The sequence below is a fragment of the Lagenorhynchus albirostris genome, chromosome 9, assembly GCF_949774975.1.
Source record: "Lagenorhynchus albirostris chromosome 9, mLagAlb1.1, whole genome shotgun sequence".
Taxonomy (NCBI): Eukaryota; Metazoa; Chordata; class Mammalia; order Artiodactyla; family Delphinidae; genus Lagenorhynchus; species Lagenorhynchus albirostris.
Window position 1 is genome coordinate 41,331,543 of NC_083103.1, and position 18,686 is coordinate 41,350,228.

Consider the following 18,686-nt stretch of genomic DNA (forward strand, 5'->3'; position numbering starts at 1 on the left):
GCCTCCCTGTGAACTTTCTTAACTTGTTTGCTTGTTGTGTTGTAGTCATGCTGACCTCCTTGCTGGTCCTCTGACGTGTTACACATCCTCTCACCTCACTGCCTTTAACTTCGTGTCCTCTCTGCCTGGCATGGTCTGCCCCCAGGTAGCAGCATGGCTCACTCCCTCAACTGATGCAAGATTCTCTCAGATGTCACACTGTCTCTGACGCCTTCTTGGCCATCTTTTGCATTATCACATCCTCCCCTCTAGATCCTGCTGCTGTCAGCTCCCTTGGTTTTTATTCAGAGTTTTCATCATCTCTGATACATTATGTTTGCTGATTTGTTGATGGTCAACCGCCAAAAAACTGCAGGCTCTGTGAGAGCGGGGATTCCATCCTTAGCTCCTGACACATTGTAGGTACTCCATTAGCATCTGTAGACGGAGTGCGTTAGTGAGTGAACCTAAGGAAGATTCATGTGGAAGTTTTAAAAGTTTAGTAGAATGTGGGCTGGGAAAGTCATCACCCTCCTTTACTTCTGGTTTTGCTTCTATAGGCCCCTTTTCTGATCTAGAAGAGATGAGAATTGAAAATGGGGTATAGGATATTCGTAGGTAGCAGTGGATAGAGGGGAAAGGAAGTGAAAAAGGAAGTAACAACCCAGGCTCTGGGGAGCAAAAGTTACAGCCAGAGTGAGTTGGTCAGCTCCCTGCTTGCAGGGCAGCCTTTTGTTTCTAAGTTTGGAGAGGAAGAGAACCAATTTTCAAATGCCCATTTTGAGCTAAGCAGGGTACTGGGTACTTTACAGTGTCGTTTCACCTGCACAGTAGCTCTTTCAAATAAGAATCATTATGGCCATGTTACAAGTCAGGAAATTGAGATTTAGGAGATTAAATAACGTTCCCCAGATCACATAGGTATCATCTCAGCTTTACGGGTAGTAGAACTTGGTGTCAGTGATGTGATTTGCTACAAATCCTACAGCTACAAAGTAGCAGGAGCTAGGGCTTTAAGCAAACCATCCTGACTCAAGATCTGATATTCTATTATGCGACAAACTTAAAACAAAGACATTTTCAATAGCACCTACAAATTATATTTGACACACTGTGTGAGCTAAATATGTCATAATAAAATTAGCTGGAAAGAATCTTTTAAAAGATCATGAAGAGGAAATTGCTCATTTACAGCTAAAAGCCAAGAAAGAGGTTGACTCATCCAGGAACACTCATCTAGGTGTCGAACTGGGACTAGAATCTAGGTTTCCTCACACTCCTGTGCTCTGCTTTTATTACTAAAGGGCTTATATTTAATCTGTCTGGGTCTTTTCCCTTAGTTCCTTCTTTCATTCACATGTTTCAGATTTCAAAACCTGCAAATTAATTTTCCCTCCCACTCATGTCTCCCAGCAACCCAGTTCTTTCCACAGGTAATCGAAGTTAAATAACAGTTTCTTGTGTATCTTTCCAGAGATATTTTATGTATGCAAAGCAAATATTTAAACTGTGTGTGTTTATTTAATGACGTATCATGTGGACTACTCCATATTAGCATGTGAAGTCATTCTTCTACTTCTTTATTGGCTGCACGTGAAGTCATTCTTCTTCTTAATTTTTTTTATTGGCTGCATTCATATTGAATGAATGTTTCATAATTTAACCAGTCAATTATTGAAGAACATTTTAAGTTCTTCCAGTTTTTTATTTATTTTTTAATTTTTTATTTATTTATGTTTTTTGCGGTACACGGGCCTCTCACTGTTTTGGCGGTACACGGGCCTCTCACTGTTTTGGCGTCTCCCGTTGCGGAGCACAGGCTCCGGACGCGCAGGCTCAGCGACCATGGCTCACAGTCCTAGCCGCTCCGTGGCATGTGGGATCTTCCTGGACCAGGGCACGAACCCGTGTCCCCTGCCTTGGCAGGCGGACTCTCAACCACTGCGCTACCAGGGAAGCCCCTTCCAGTTTTTTAAAATTAAGAACAGTTCAGTAATGAATGACCTTGCACAGGTCATTTCTTTCATGCACAGATGTATCAGTAGAATAAATTTCTAGAAGTAAAATTGCTAGATGAAAGAGTATATGTTTTTGTATTTTTTTATTTTTTTATATTGCCATACTTAGACCTTTATTTATTTATTTTTTAAAATATATTCTTTCAATCTGTGGCTTGCCTTTATTTATATATGGCCACGCTGCTAGGCATGTGGGATCTTAGTTCCCCTACCAGGGATCGAACCTGTGCCCCCTGCAGTGGAAGGAAGTGCAGAGTCTTAACCACTGGACCGCCAGGGAAGTCCCATTAGACCTTTATTCTTTTTTTTTTAAATAATAAATTTATTTATTTATTTATTTTTAAATAATAAATTTATTTTAAAAAATTATTCTTTTTTTAAATAATAAATTTATTTATTTATTTATTTAAAATAATAAATTTTTTTTTTAAATAATAAATTTATTTATGGCTGCGTTGGGTCTTTGTTGCTGTGCGCGGGCTTTCTCTGGTTGTGGCGAGCGGGGGTCGCTCTTTGTTGCGATGTGTGGGCTTCTCATTGCAGTGGCTTCTCTTGTTGTGGAGCACGGGCTCTAGGCACGTGGGCTTCAGTAATTGTGGCACATGGGCTCAGTAGTTGTGGCACACGGGCTTAGTTGCTCCGTGGCATGTGGGATCTTCCCGGACCAGGGCTCAAACCCGTGTCCCCTGCATTAGCAGGCAGATTCTTAACCACTGCGCCACCAGGGAAGTCCCTAGACCTTTCTTCTTCTTTTTTTTTTTAATGTATATTTATTTTTGGCTGTATTGGGTCTTTGTTTCTGTGCAAGGGCCTTCTCTAGTTGTGGCAAGCGGGGGCCAATCTTCATTGCGGTGCGCGGGCCTCTCACTATCGCGGCCTCTCTTGTTGCGGAGCACAGGCTCCAGACGCGCAGGCTCAGTATTGTGGCTCACGGGCCCAGTTGCTCCGCGGCATGTGGAATCTTCCCGGACCAGGGCTCGAACCTGTGTCCCCTGCATTGGCCGGCAGATTCTCAACCACTGCGCCACCAGGGAAGCCCTAGACCTTTATTCTTAATGTAGAAATGGAGTGTTTTCATTTTGAATAAAGCTGTTTTTAACTGTCTTTCCTATTTGGCAATAGCAGTTTACAGTTAAAAAAATAACAAGAGTAATAGGATTTCTTTTTTAACTTGATGTATGCTGATGCTTTGATGTTAATATGGTGGGTTAAAGAAAATATAATGGAAGCAGTATTGCTTTGGAGCCAGACCTGGATTTGGATCTCACTTCCACCCACCTACTGACCTTGTGACGTTTGGCAGGTCACTTAACTGCTGAGTCTAAATGATCTTATCTGCAAAACGGGAATAATAACATCAGCCTTATAAAGTTGTTGTCTAGAACTACCGTCTTTCATTGATTCTAACTCACATTTTTTCTCCTCTACGTTTTAGTGTCTCTGACATTAAGCTGCTTCATAATCAAAGATGTGCCGTAGTTGTTGTGGCATATAAGATGATGATGGTCTTCAGATTGATGGCATCTTAGATTTGATGAAGTAGGGCAACTCCAAATACTCGCACAAGGGAACTTTGCTAGGGCATTTCATAGGCAGAGGAAGTTCAGTGTGATGGGGAAAGTTCAGGGTTGGGGTAGGTGTGGACGGGTGTTAGGGAGGTGGGTATGGCAATGGAAATTTTGTTCTAGGCAAACATCACAGCAGATCCACTACACAGTGGGAGGATAGTACAAATGACTGATGGAACACAGGAGCAGATATTACCCAGAAATGTGGGTGTATGGAAGTTGGAATTACGGCAGTTTGTTGATGGGTAACAGGACTTTGGCTCATGGTTGAGATTTAGGAACTGTGTATTAATTTTTGGCAGGAAGACTTTATAAAATAATGGGACTGTTGGAGAAAATATTTGCAACTTGTATGTATGATAAAGGATTTGTATGAAGAATATATTAAGAACTCTTACACTCAACAATAAAACGACAACCCACTTTAAAAGCGGACTAAGATTTGAATAGACATTTCTCCAAAGAGGACATACAAATGACAAATAAGCATGTGTAAAAGATGCCCAACATTCTATTAGGGAAATGCCAATCAAAACTGCAAAGAAATAACTGCTTTATACTAGGATGGCTAGAATCAAAAAGACAGACGTTCAGTAACAAGTGTTGGTGAGGATATTGAGAAGTGAGAGCCCTTGAACACTGCTGATGGGAATGTAAAATGGAACAGCCACTTTGGGAAACAGTTTGGCAGTTCCTCAAAAAGTTAAACATAGAGTTACCATATGATCCAGCCATTCCACTACTAGTTAGTTATAGACCCAAGAAAAACAAAAACATATGTTCACACAAAAGATTGTACATGAATGGTCATGGCAGCATTGTTCATAATAGCAAAATGTGGAAACAACCCGAATGTCCATTACCTGATGAATGGATAAATATAGTATGGTATATCCATATGATGGCATATCATAAAAAGGAATGAGAAATGAAGTACTGCTACATGCTACAACATGGATGAATATTGAAAACATTATGTTAAGTGGAAAAAGCCAGAGACAAAAGGTCACATATATTGTATGATTCCATTTATATAAAATGTCCCTAACAGGCAAGCCTATAGAGACAGAAAGTAGATTAGTCGTTTAGTGGCCATAGGAATGGGAGGGGATGGGGGAAATGGGAAATTACTGCTAGTGGGTATAGGATTCCTTTTTGGGGTGGTGAAAGTGTTCTAGAATTAGATAGTGATGGCAGCTGCATAACCTTGTAAGTTAATAAAAACTATTGAATAGTCTGCCTTAAATGGGTGAATTTTATGGTATGTGAATTATATCCCAATAACACTCTTACAGGCAAACAAACAAACAAAAATGAGGCCCTGGTTCTAGGAAGGGCCTGAGTTACTTAGCAGATTATCAGTATAAGAAAAGAGTTCAGAGTAGAAGAAACCCAATTATAAGAGCTGGAACATATGTTGATTGGGAAAGTCTATTAAAAGGGAGGAGAAATGGTGAGATTGGGGTTTAGGAGCAAAATAGAAGCAGTTATCAGCATTGTAGTATCGTGCCAAGGCCAGACGAGTAACAGAGCTAACAATGCTGAGACTCTGAATGTGGATCTTGTAACAGTTGAAAATGTTTCTTACCTAAAGCTGGCCCTGAGGTCTGTGTGGTGGGGCTGAGCCTGCAGAGAGGACCTAAGGGACTCCAGTGTGGGGAGGACCCTGATATGAAGAGGAAGGATGCAGAGATGGGACCCAGGTTAAGCCTGCACAGTTTTGTGCCCCTAGAGGTTAGGGGCAGCCTCGTTCATCTAAAGTGTCCCACTGAGGGCAGCATAACGTTGTTTAGGCAGCTGTGGTGCGCATGAGGTAGAGGTAAGAAAGGCTAACTTAACTAAGGTAATAGCTATGGGGATGAAAAAGATGGGGTGGGTGTGGAAACTCCCTAGGAGTGCAAGGTTCAGTCAAGGCAAGAACTGAAAGACACAAGACTTGTGCCTTGGTGTGAAAAAGGGAATGTCTGAGATTTACTCAGATTTCCCATGGGGTTGGTGTGAGGTACATATGATACACAGGCTTATATGGCCCTCTTTGTTTATCTGTTACTCTTTCTGTGCCAGTTATCGTTGTGCTTTTAAAAAATTGTTAATTCTTATCCTTAAAACTTCCTGTAGGCTTTATATGTTATCTGTATAAGACTACAGTAATTGGGGGATGAGAGCAAACAACTATTAAGTTCAAGGAAGTGAAATAAACTTTATCATGCTACATGATAGAGGCCACTGGCTTATTGTTGCTCAATGGTTTGTAAATATGATGCCAACACTAAAGGATGACTGTCCAGTTACGTCAGGTAGCTCCTGAGTCAAGCTTGACTTACATGCAAATGGTTTATATATATGAATCGTGGCTGTAGCTGTGGTAGCCCTTTTCCTCTTGCTGACAGTTTTCAAAATCACTCACTGGCATTGTGAATGGAAAATGTTGGGTGATCTTGTCTACCCCATAGGTTAGCTTTACAAGTTGTAGGGTGGTAGAGGGCAGGGAAAGTGGAAAGAGGACAACCTTTCTCTTTTCTTCTCCCCTTTTAAAGCCTGTGGGTTTGGAAGGATGAAAGCTGTGAAGAATACAGGGAGCTGGCATCATGAAATGGCGGTTTACCCCCCGGAATAATTTTCCCTTCACAGAGTCTGAAGCTTTTCTTTTTCTTTTTGAACCGGAGGTAAAAATGTTACTGAAGATTCATTTTGGTTTAGAATTTTGCTTTTGAAAAATAGCAAGCATTAGCAGGGTTGGGGTGAGCTGTCTCATACTGCAGTGTGCTCTAATTTGGACTGATAATTGTCTATCTAGCACCTCTGGGTGAGAGCTAGCTTTCCTGAGGGAATTGCTAGTTTTACTTTGAGAGTAGAAGGAACAGTGGGGAGAGAGGTAAGTGGTTTCGTGCCTAGAATGTGTTCAGGAGGAGGCTAAAGCTAGGGTAAGAGTGTAGTAGTGGGGAGTTGGGGCAGAATGAGGAGTCTGGGTGTACAAGGGGTGCCCCAAGACAAGCTTTTCCTCCTTATAAGTGTGGCTTCAGCTGGCTCTGTACTCTGGGAAAGGAACCAAAACTCTTCCCATTTCTTCTTGGGCCAGACGACTCTGCTTCAGAGGTTAGACTCAGGGTTAATACTGGCTCAGGACCAAATTTCAACGTTAGTTTTTGTGGTCTGGCCTATGGACCTAAACACAGATTAGAACAGTTTTTCCCTGGGAAAATGAGCACCAAATAACTGACTTTAGAAACAAACTTTTGTAATAGAACCAGTTTGTAAGTTGACTTCCTGCTGTACTTTTCTTAGTGCATACTGGACCCATTGATTTGCAAGCAGTTACTTTGCTTGAGGTATGTATATTATCGCTGAGATTGCACAGAAGTCACATGAAAGGCACATGGTGGCTTTAGACAGTCTGAGACAGCAACATTGAAGGCCTAAGTTTTGTTAAAAAGAAGCTAAAAGATTACAGGGTTTAGGGTAGCTTTTATTATTCTGCATTTGAGTTCTGGAGGATAAATTATGGAGATCTCTGTAATTATACATGTTAGATTAAATGAAATACTCATTTCAATCAGGAAAAAAATATGTACTTGAGTGAAGGAATATCAAGCATATTGGAAACATTTGACATGAAAGTAAGGGAGGGTGTTGCAGGGAACAAAGGTTCTCTGTGACTTGACAGCTGCTGTTAAAAAGTGACACCAGGAAGCACCCGACTCTGGCTCACAGCTGCCTGAAGTTGCTGTAGTCTTCTCTAGTGTTACCAGAGGAATTTGCACTGCTCCTGTTTTAGCAAACAGAGGCTACTGATAGCTACCCAGGTCCTTATAGTGCTCTGGGAAATTAATTCCTAACTCCTCATTATGATCTTCCTAATTACTGGGTTTTCCAACAGAAAATATTTTGAGGCTCCAAGTATGTTTGTGCAGAGTACCTTGCTTAATGCCAAAGAAATTCTGAAAGGTGTGAGGTAGACCTTGGATTCATCAAATCTAGTTGGACATATATAACAGGATTTTAACTGGAACTCTAACCTATTTTAGTTTCTCTTGGAGCCCCAAAGGCTGGGAATAAAGCAGTAGTTGCCAAGTGACTCTCATATTTCAAGGACTTGCATAGTAGGTGGCCTTAAGTTGCTATTGCACATTTAGCCCATACTTTATCTCCAGGAAGTGAAAGTGTGGAGAGTTAAGGGTTCTGAGACAAGGATGTTTTTGGAGAGAGCTGTCAGTAGGCTGTGTGTTCTTTATCCTTTCCTGCCTCCACACTCTGCAGAGAGGAGAGGATGCTTCTCTTAAGCCCCCTTCATTGAAGCCTAATGATGGGGAAAGCTCTAATAGAATCATTCTAAGAACTTGACATGTATCCCCAGGTGTTTGGAGAGCATAAGGATTAGTATGTGAATCTGTGGATTGATAGCAGAGAGAAAGGAAGAGGGCTCTTTAGTTAGCAATATGCACTTTGAAAGACAGTAGGTTTCCCTGAGTTTCTGCATGGAACCAGCTTAAAAAGCCTTCTAAAAAGAGACACTGTGCATGGTTACCTAGAAGAGGCTGTGAATCAGGAGGTGTCCATGGGAACCCCAAGGATTGAGAGTTGGAAGTGTAAATGGCCAGGACTCACTCATGTCCTGGGAATTGCACGTGGAGGATCTCACTGGTATACTCTTCCAAGGAAGCCTGTAGGCCCTCATGAGAAAGTTAGCATGGACATCAGATTTCATTGGCGTGGTCTTTTCAACCCCCCTTACTTCTCCCCATTCCTTCAGCTCCAGCCCTTAAGGAGCCAGAGCAGAGGCAGCCTTGCTGAGGGTAGAAAAGATGCATAATAAGATGGGGAAACTGAGAAGATGACTGGTCTTAACTATCCCCCCACCCCTGTCCTATCGCAGACGTCTCAGCTGTGTAGAAAGGGGAGAAAGAAACTTTAATTTAGATGAGTATTGACTAATGCAATTAAGACGCTGTACTAGAAATCTTAATTATTATGTTTTTTCTTGTTTTTCAGTTTTTTAAAATGAAGTATAGTTGATTTACAATGCTGTGCCAATCTCTGCTGTACAGCAAAGTGACTCAGTTATACACATACATACATTCTTTTTTTATATTCTTTTCCATTATGGCTTATCACAGGATATTGAATATAGTTCCCTGTGCTATACATTAGAACCTTGTTGTTTATCCATTCTAAATGTAATAGTTTGCATCTAACCCCAAACTCCCAGTCCATCCCTCTCTTTACCCCCCTCCCCCCTCCCCCTTGGCAACCACAAGTCTGATCCCTGTGTCTACGAGTCTGTTTCTGATTTGTAGATAGGTTCCTTTGTACCATATTTTAGATTACACATATAAGTGATATCATATGGTATTTGTCTTTCTCTTTCTTACTTCACTTAGTATGATAATCTCTAGTTGCATCCATGTTGCTGCAAATGGCATTATTTCATTCTTTTTTTTATGGCTGAGTAGTATTCCTTTGTATATATGTACCACATCTTTTTTATCCATTCATCTGTTGATGGACATTTAGGTTTGTTTCTATGTTTATTTGCATTTGTTATTCATAGACTTTTTAATGATGGCCATTCTGACCTGTGTGAGGTGGTACCTCATTGTGGATTTGATTTGCATTTCTCTAATAATTAGTGACGTTGAGCATCTTTTCATGTGCCTACTGGCCATCTGTATAGACATCTTAATTATTAAAATCACAATATTCTTGGTGTTAAAAGTAATTGAACAACTATTTATAATTTAAGAATGATTGGAAAAAATTAGGAGATTTGCCTTAGATTTCATTCAGGTGCAAGGAAGAACTTGCACACAGAAGGGCTTTGAAGGAATGTTTTATGTGTATAACCTGTTGAGTTTATTAGCTCAGTGTTTCATTTATATCTTCATATATGCACATACATGAAAAGATGAGCAATTATAAAAGGAAATTGTTAAGTACCAATTAGATGGTATACATAAAGCTTGATATACGTATTTTCCAAATCACAACTTTTAATGATAAGGTAGAATATTTGAAGTTGGGAAAATCCAGACTATCATCACCTTAAGGGTAAGAGGAATTTATTTTATTTTATTGATTTATTTATTTTTTAATATGATATCACTTTTATGTAAAATCTAAAAAACAATACAAATGAATCTATATACAAAACAGAAACAGACTCAAAGATGTAGAAAACAAACTTATGGTTACCAAAGGTGGGGGGCGGATAAACTCAGAGTATGTAATTAACAAACTACTATACATAAAATAGGTAAGCAACGAGGATTTACTGTATAAAACAGGGAACAATATTCAATATCTTGTAATAACCTATAATGGGAAATAATCTGAAAAATATATGTATATAACTGAATCACTTTACTGTACACCTGAAACTAACAGAATACTATAAATCAACTACACTTCAATTAAAAAAGATAAAATAGAGTTGTTGAGAAATGAATACCTTTTTGCAAAAACAAAAATTGAGTCTAGGGCTTCCCTGGTGGCGCAGTGGTTGAGAGTCCGCCTGCCGAGGCAGGGGACGCGGGTTCGTGCCCTGGTCCGGGAAGATCCCACATGCCGCGGAGCGGCTGGGCCCGTGAGCCATGGCCGCTGAGCCTGTGCGATCGGAGCCTGTGCTCCGCAACGGGAGAGGCCACAACAGTGAGAGGCCCGTGTACTGCAAATAAATAAATAAATGAGTCTAACCTGGTGAAGAAAAAAGGAAGGTATACCCTGGGTTTAGCCAGTGCTTAACTACTCTGACTTCCTTTATGTCCGGTCTCCCAGTGCTGGACCTCTCCTCTTCTAATCAATATGGATTCTTGTCCCTCCCGCTCATTTCCACTCACCAGTAAACTGTGACCCTACACTACCCACTGGTCTGCAGTGGAGGGAACAGCCTGAGTTACTGACGGCAGGCATGGCTCAAACAGCTTGCTGAGAGTGAGCCATGCCTACCAGACCCACAGCGCTCCACTTGGCTCTCCCCCATTTCACTCACTTGCTGGTTTCTGCTAAACAAGGGTAAGAGGAATTTAGAGCATACCGAGATCATTTTCTGGTTGGAGTACTGGAGGCCTTGCAAAGAAAGTAAGATGTGGTTTGGGCTTCATTAGCTATAACTTAAGGCTTACTGTGTATCATAGGCTGTGCTGTAAAAATACTCCACATACATTATTTTTACTTTTTACAACAATCTGGCAAGGTTAGTATTATTTCCATCTTACAGACAAGGAAACTGAGGTTCAGGCAGGTTAAATGAGGTGCTCCAGTTTCCCACATCTGGTAAAGGTGGTAGAGTTGTATCCTGGTCGGTGACTCACACCTCAGGCTCTTCCCACTTCACTCTGCTGCCTCCCTGGCGGCTGCACACCAAGATCCAGTGGTGGGATGGGCCGGGATAAGCAGGAAGAGGAGTGGCGCACACAGCATCACTGGTGATCTGAGCTGTTCAGTCCCTCGGGGCAGCTCTGTGAGCAGCCCTAACCCTTCACCGTCCCCCTTCCTTGTGCCCGCTTTCTGCCTTCTGACTTTCCTTTTCCCTTATCCTTCAGTGCCACATCTGAAGTGGGCACTGGAACATGCCTCCTTAAATTAGCCCTGTTCTCACTCTTTTCTGTTGAGAAAATGGGCTTTAGAGATGTTAATCAAACTAAGAGGAAGTAGAATGGCATCTGTGTTTAAATTTCAGTTCTCTCAAACTCCATAGCCCATCCGTTTTCTTCTCATCCTGCTGCTTCTGGTGAAGACTTTATAAATGCATGTATTAATAGAAAGCGAGCCCTCCTAAAACCTCCTGTTTGGGTTTATTTTATCATAATTTAAAAAACAATACAGGTTTTGTGGCTAGAAGTAATAATAGGAAAATACTGACTTAAAGTGGAGGGGAGCCAGAGAACCACAGAATTTTGTGTCTAGAATGTTTCATGACCTGCGTTCTGTGTGTCACTTGGGGGAAAAGGGAGCGGTGAGCAGGATCTCAAGGAAGGTAAGAAAGGAACATGAAGTTGTTAGTCTTAGTTTTCCTTGTTTCTTATTTTTCATGGTACTTATACTCCTTATTTATAGGCCAATAAAGGAATGAAAGATTTGAAATTTTATGAATTATATTAAACAACAGGAATTCTGAAACATTCATGAGGATAAGATCTGAACTTAAATTGTAGTTCTCCTCCTTATTAGCTGTGTGACCTGGAAGAGGTAACATAATTCTGTGCCTCATTTAAAAAAAAAAATCTGTTAAGAGGGAAATATATATCTAAAGGACCATTGTGAAAATTAATTGGGAAAATTTTATATGTATCAGTTATAAACTGTTTGTCCCATAACAAATGCTCTATAAATGATGACTCCTGTTATTGTGATTGAGAATATTTCATTTTTTAAAATGGGAGCAATGGAAGCAGGAATGGAGGATGCGTGTGAGTGTGCTTTAACTCCGAGAGTCAGGGTGAGTAGAGCAGAAGGAACATTGGCCAAAAGCCTGGAAACTTTGCTTTTAGCGCTGGATCTGCCGGTGATTTGCTCTTTAAACATTAGGCAAGTCACTCTACCTCTGACAAAAATCTCTGTCCTCATGGATCTTATAGTCTAGTCGGGTTGGGGGAAGCATGGACAATAAAAGTGAAAAGATAAAGCATAAAGAGAGCTGCAAAATAGTCTGGCCAAGAAAAAAAATTAAAGTTTCTAGGTGAGTTAGTTGGTCTTGGGTAGAGTGAGGAGAAAGCTCAGGACTAAAAAGGATCCAGTATATTCTTCCCTTGATTTGACCCTTCCTGTAGTATTTAATGTGCTACCACCAGATTTAAATTCTTTTAAATAATATATGCAAAAGTAGAGAGAATAGTATAATATACACTTGTATACACATTACCCAGATTCAGTAGTTGTCAAGGTTTTCCCATACTGTTTAACCAGTTTCCTTCCTCTGCTCTCTCCCTTTCCCCTCTTCTTTTTGCACCCTGTGTGTTTAGAGGACTCCTAAGAATCGTGCTATGCTCAGAAATGCCCTGTCATTTGTTTACAGCTCCCCAGTGCCACCTTAGGTCTAATCTCCTGTCCCTTTTATATGCAAGGGTGGTGGACTTTAACCAGTGAGCTGGATTTACTGAGTTTCCCAGAATCTCCAGTAAATTACCCATCCCAAAGTGTAGACCACGCACCGCTCTGTGGCAGTGCTTGGGAACTACACTTTCACCAGCAGCTCGGTGTCTGGAGAGAGTGACTTGTCACTCCTGCCCACTAAATGCAGAAGTTGCCTCAGCTTACTCTCTTTCCTCCCTGGGCTCCTCCTTAGCTTCCTTAAGGCAACTTCTTTGAATGGGAAGAGAACGAAGTGGCAATTCTCTTAAGCCAAGCGGAGCTCCTGTTGTGCAACCTAGTGGCATATATGCAGGAATAACATTCCCAGCTATCACTATTCTGTTACTGAGAGCTTTGGACAACCCTACTCAGACCAGAGTTTATCAGGGAAAAGTCTCCCTGTCTGAATGGGAAACTTCCCTAATCTTAAACTTTTCTCCAATAAATCCTAACAACCTTAAAGAGACTTAGGTCCACATTTGCCCTTCTTACTACCTGGAAGGCATCCCGCTCATTGAAAGGAGGCATTCCATTTCTTTCTGGCTGAGATTCTTCTCCATGCATCCTTTCCTATGTTTTCAAGAAAGCACATTACTTTCTCCACCCCCAACCCTCATTCCCCCTTTCAGTGGACTGAACTCTAGTCCACTGTGTTTTCCTGCCCTTGCCTGAGCCTCTACTGTCTTCCACAATGCAGTGCTGTGTTTTGTTTTGTTTTTCTTGCTTTCTGATACAAAATATCCTTTCTGGGCTGTGGTTGGTAACTGTTTTCAGTTTCAGGAGAGAGGCTGTTTTCAGGCACATTGCTGGGGCTCTGTGTTCATAAGTGAATTGTACACATAGTTCCTATATGTGACTGCAGTATTAACTGCTTAAATTTTGTTGCCTTCCGAACAAGCATGTTACTCGCATTTCATGCTGTTTCTGTTCTTTGGCCAATGCAATTAATACTCCCCATTCCCTTTGCCCCCAGTCACAGCACAATTGCTAGATGTGTAAAAAGCAGTGGGTTCTGTGAAAGTAAGGACCTTGTCCCTGTGATGCCCCATAAATAATTGTTGAACAAATGAATGAAACCAAGAGCAAGAGCAATCAGCAGAAGGGTTTCAGGTAGTGAAAAATAACACTTTGAATGGTGAACGACACACATCAAACTGGAGGGCTTTGTGAACTGTGTAAAGAAAGAGCTGGGGCTTCCCTGGTGGCGCAGTGGTTGAGAGTCCGCCTGCCGAGGCAGGGGACGCGGGTTTGTGCCCCGGTCTGGGAAGATCCCACATGCCGCGGAGCGGCTGGGCCCATGAGCCATGGCCGCTGAGCCTGCGCGTCTGGAGCCTGTGCTCCGCAACGGGAGAGGCCACCACAGTGAGAGGCCCGCGTACCGCAAAAAAAAAAAAAAAAAGGGCTGGATCCTATAAGCAGTGGGGAACCATTTATGCATTTTATAGAGGTATAATTTGTATATGTACAAAAAAGTGCACACATCTTAAATGTACTGCTTGATGAGGTTTTTACATATGTATATACTTGTGTAATTACTGCTCAAACCCAAAAAATATTTCCAGAACTCCAGATGGGGAGCTTTATCTTGATACACAACATTTTGGATACCAAGTTTGGTCTGTGGTATAACTAGGGTTGGAATTATAACACCTGTTCCTGGTATTAGCACATCTTTTTACTTGAATAAAAATGTTAGTTCATACCATTTAATTACATGACCAAAACAATGCACTGACTAACATTTATTAATCATCAGCATGTCTTGGTGCTTTATATTCATTACTTCATTTTATCTGTTCCATGGGGTTTTGTTACTATCCTGTTTTACAGATGCTGAAGGTTAAAGAGGTAAAGTAACTTGCCTTAGGTTCTACAGCTAGAAGGTAGCAGAGTTAGAATTAAATCCAGGACTGCCCATCGTCAGAGACTGATTTCTTGTTGGTGATCTGCTGCCTCAAATATCTGGGGCCCAGGTTTAAGTAACAAAAATGTTATGTCTTCGTGGTAGGAGGTAATGGTTATCTTTCTTACCTGCACACGATGATTGCTGTTTTTAGGCACATCATAACCTGTGGCTTATTAGAATTTTGAGAGGGAAAGGGGTCTTTGATTCTGTGACAGTCAGGCCTCAGAGTAATGTTCCTTAAGATGGATCTTCATGAGGGAGGGTGATGCTCTGAGGATGGCTCTTTAAAATCTGTATGTAGCAAGGCCTCTACAAATTTTGAAAATAGGACACAACAAAGATGAAATGTAGACCTAAATATCCAGAAATTCCAACAATTAATTTGTCTTAAAAATTAATGAGTGGAATAAATGCATGCCAGTGGTAGTGAAGTGGCAAAATTCTTATAACATTAAGATTGTATTTCAAGAGCTAAGACATCCAAAGAAAATATGAAACTTCCACAGTCACAGAAAGGAAAAACAGTTTATTTTAACTGCCCTCAAAGTTGCTCAAACCAACCATCCTCTGTACGTGTTATTTTTTTAAATTTGGTATCACAATGCAAAAAAACCCATCACATTGCAAGAGTTCTAGCTATTATACATGACTTGGACATTTGAAAATATGTATTTAATATTTGTCCATTGTGTTTTCAGACACAATGGGAGGGACATTTTGGCACGTTTAGGCATAACTTGGGAGTAGTCAATGAAACAGGTTTTACAAGATGAAAGCATGGCAAGAAGTGTCAGATTACTATGGAGAAACATGTTGCAGGAAACTAATCTTAAGATATAAATAGCATGCTTTATCCAGCTTGCTTGGTGAAAGACTGCTGTTTTGTGTTGTTTAGAGTAGTGGATACAAAGAATATTGTTATTGCCAGTTGTATTTACTTTTTGAAGAGGTGTGGGTGCTGGAAAGTCAGTTCAGGATTGTTTTGATATCTGTGTATTTTTAACTGGGGCTGGGGTGGTGATGGAGATGGCTTTCTACTCAAAGCTGCTCCTGTTGGTAAATGTTTCTGTTTTTAATAGACGTTGTTTAATAAATCGTGCATTTAAATGAAGCCATCAAAAGGGAAATAGGATTATGGATACCGAATTCTGTAATTGAAGTTAATCCAAAAATATAAATAAAAAATAGAAAGTGTCATTCACAAATAAAATAAATATGTAGAGTCATGGTAGGGAGCAGATCAGTCTCCCTCCCCCCGCCAGACCAGGAGTTTCTTTGCTGTCCTGTTCAGAGTGCCTACTTCTGAGTAGCTTTCTGGTGCTTGTACAGCTCACCATGCAGAGGTTGTCACTTAAGAATGATGTATTCCTGGAGCCAGCAGGTCCGGCTTCCAGGAGCCCTTGCCTGAAGAGTGACTGAACACCTTTGGTGCGTGTTCCTAGCATCAAGCTGCCTTCTTCCAAGTCATCCCTCAGATTTTGTCATGAGCCTAGTGGCAAAACAGGCTGTGAGGAAGTCAGTCGAGAGAGAGAGAGAGAGAGAGAGAGAGAGAGAGAGAGAGAGAGAGAGAGCGCGGGGGGGGGGGGGGGGGGGGGGGAGAGAGAGAGAGAGAGAGAGCGAGCGCGAAGGAGATACTCAGAACTGATGTCAATGTCCTAGTTAGTGCCCTTTTGTATGAAGGGGGAAATAAGTTGTCTTTCAGATTCTTTTTAAAACCTTTAAAAAAAGATTGTGAAATGTAATATACAAACATTAAGTGGTTCGCTAAGACTCTTCCCTTCTTACTCTGCTACCTTAACTGCCCTCCTTCTGGTGATGATATCATAAGATAACAGTGGGGTGGCTTTGCTAACAGAAGAAGAAATAGAAGTTAAGATGAAAAACTAACAAAAATATTAGTGAAAGAATAAGTTTGAGATCCACAAAGATGAAAAAAAATTGTGAAATCATTTCCTTAGGATAATACACAAGGCAGCTGAAAGGGAACTCTAAGACAAGGTGTGCGAAAAGTGGAGAAAAGAAGATGAGGCATTGAATCAGGCAGACTTTGTGTTATCCTATTTGTTTCAAACTGCTTTGTTCTAAGGACTGATGCCTGCCATCGGGTTGCAGATAGACCTGAATTATAGCTTACTGTGTTTTTCTAGTTTTTCTGGAATTAGAGATCTAGAGTCTTAGGTGTATATAAGTTATTATGAAAAAAAAAAGATCTACTGCAGTAGATCTTTTACAGTCTTCTTGCATATTTCAGGTATGAAAATTCAGAGATATTTAGTACCCTTTCTCTACTTGAAACCTGCTCGGAATAGACTTCATTTAATGGGGAATTGACATAGTAGGATAAACCTTAATACAGTGAAATTATTTTGATTAATTCTGGATAAAGTTCCATTGGTACTTGGGCAGGTAAACATAAATTTTAAAATAAGGTTCTTTTTCTTACAGTCCTATTTTGTAACGGATTATGATCCAACCATTGAGGATTCCTACACAAAGCAGTGCGTGATAGATGACCGGGCAGCCCGGCTAGATAGTAAGTAATCTTCCTTTATTTGATGGTTCACGTATCATATTTTTAAAAGTAAGCTTTGATGTTTTGCTAGGTTAAATACTACAATTGAAATGTTAGATGATCTTGAATATAAGCCCATCTCTTTCATTAGTTTTGATTGATGAATCTGCGTATTAGGCAATTTAAATATTCCTCAGTAAATGTTATGTAAAATAATTGGATTGAGCTTGTTCTGGTGAAATTGGTCATGTCACTGTAACTTGCTGAAGTTGTGTTTGTTGGGACATTTGGAAAAAACATGAGGTTTCGGCTCTTCCTACCTTTTGATGAAGGCTGAAATGGGTGAAGTAAATATAGAAAAGCTTCAACATTTGCTAACTTGCTTAGAGTTTATAGCACAGAGGCCTTAACAAAGTGTTTTGTGCTTGGCTAAACTTTCCACCTCTCCACAAAAGAAAGCCCTTTTCTTTTAACTTGTATGATTCTTTTATTCACAGAGATCAAGAAATACATTAGCATCTGTACATTCAGTATGGTATTTGGGGGGTGGGGTGGACCAGCATTTCTTTCTTGAATTTACAGGTATCTTTTTCAGTTCTTTTCATGGAGGAGGTAAACATCCAAGAGACTTCAGAGGTTATCTGACTGTCTGCCTAGGTGTATTTGATATTCTTAACCTTGTAATTGCTATGCTAATATAGTCTAAGTACAAAATCAACCTGCACTGATGAAGATAACTCTGAAACTGTCTGCCATTAGAATATATTTGTCTTTAGCATTGAATAAAGTACTAAAAGGAGAATGCCATTTTTAAAATTATACTAAGTATGGTGTGCTCCAGAGGACCCAGTTTAACTGGGCCTGCCCTTGTGAGGAAGCCATTTTTGTAAGATGAAAACACGAACATAATTACATTTCTTGTTTTTTCTTTAGTTCTGGATACAGCGGGACAAGAGGAGTTTGGAGCTATGAGAGAACAGTATATGAGAACTGGCGAGGGTTTCTTGTTGGTCTTTTCAGTCACAGATAGAGGCAGGTTTGTATCAATATTCAATTGTAGGTCTCCTATTCATGTCTAGATCACTGTTTCATTGAATTTGCATTCTTATTTTTATAGAAAAAGGAAAAGTAATAAAGTAGTAAATGGAGCATGGGACTCTGAATTCTGATAGTTGACCAAATTGATTAATTTGTTTTTGTGTTTTTAGTTTTGAAGAAATCTATAAGTTTCAAAGACAGATTCTCAGAGTAAAGGATCGTGATGAGTTTCCAATGATTTTAATTGGTAATAAAGCAGATCTGGATCATCAGAGACAGGTGAGAAGGAATTTTGCTATTGGGAAGCCAATTATTTGTAATCATGTAAGTGAACAGATATGTTTAATGAGAAAGTGCCGTGATCAAAAACACTGTGCTGAGTGTGGCACACTGGATTTCATAGAGGTCCTATGATAGGTGACAGATAAAAAGGAAGTAGATCTGGGGGCGTTCCATTTTTACATAGTATACAGAACTTCAGTGGACTCTATAAGCCAGCAAGTATTTGCACCAGCTCCATTCACATGTTGTAATTTCTTAGGTAACACCACAGCTCTAATTTAGTTAGATACTCCTAAACTTACCTGTAATTCAGTATT

The 18,686-nt window shown here is 40.4% G+C and overlaps 1 protein-coding gene across 4 annotated transcripts in view; it reads left to right on the forward strand.

The window, feature by feature from the left end:
* The window catches only part of RRAS2 (RAS related 2), an 84,670-nt gene that overhangs the window by 38,775 nt on the left and 27,209 nt on the right, over positions 1-18,686 (forward strand). For all 4 annotated transcript variants that reach the window (XM_060159619.1, XM_060159618.1, XM_060159620.1 and 1 more), the window contains exons 2-4: positions 16,983-17,070; positions 17,983-18,085; positions 18,258-18,366. In XM_060159619.1, coding sequence (XP_060015602.1) covers positions 16,983-17,070; positions 17,983-18,085; positions 18,258-18,366 — 300 coding nt within the window. The remainder of the gene's footprint in view (positions 1-16,982; positions 17,071-17,982; positions 18,086-18,257; positions 18,367-18,686) is intronic.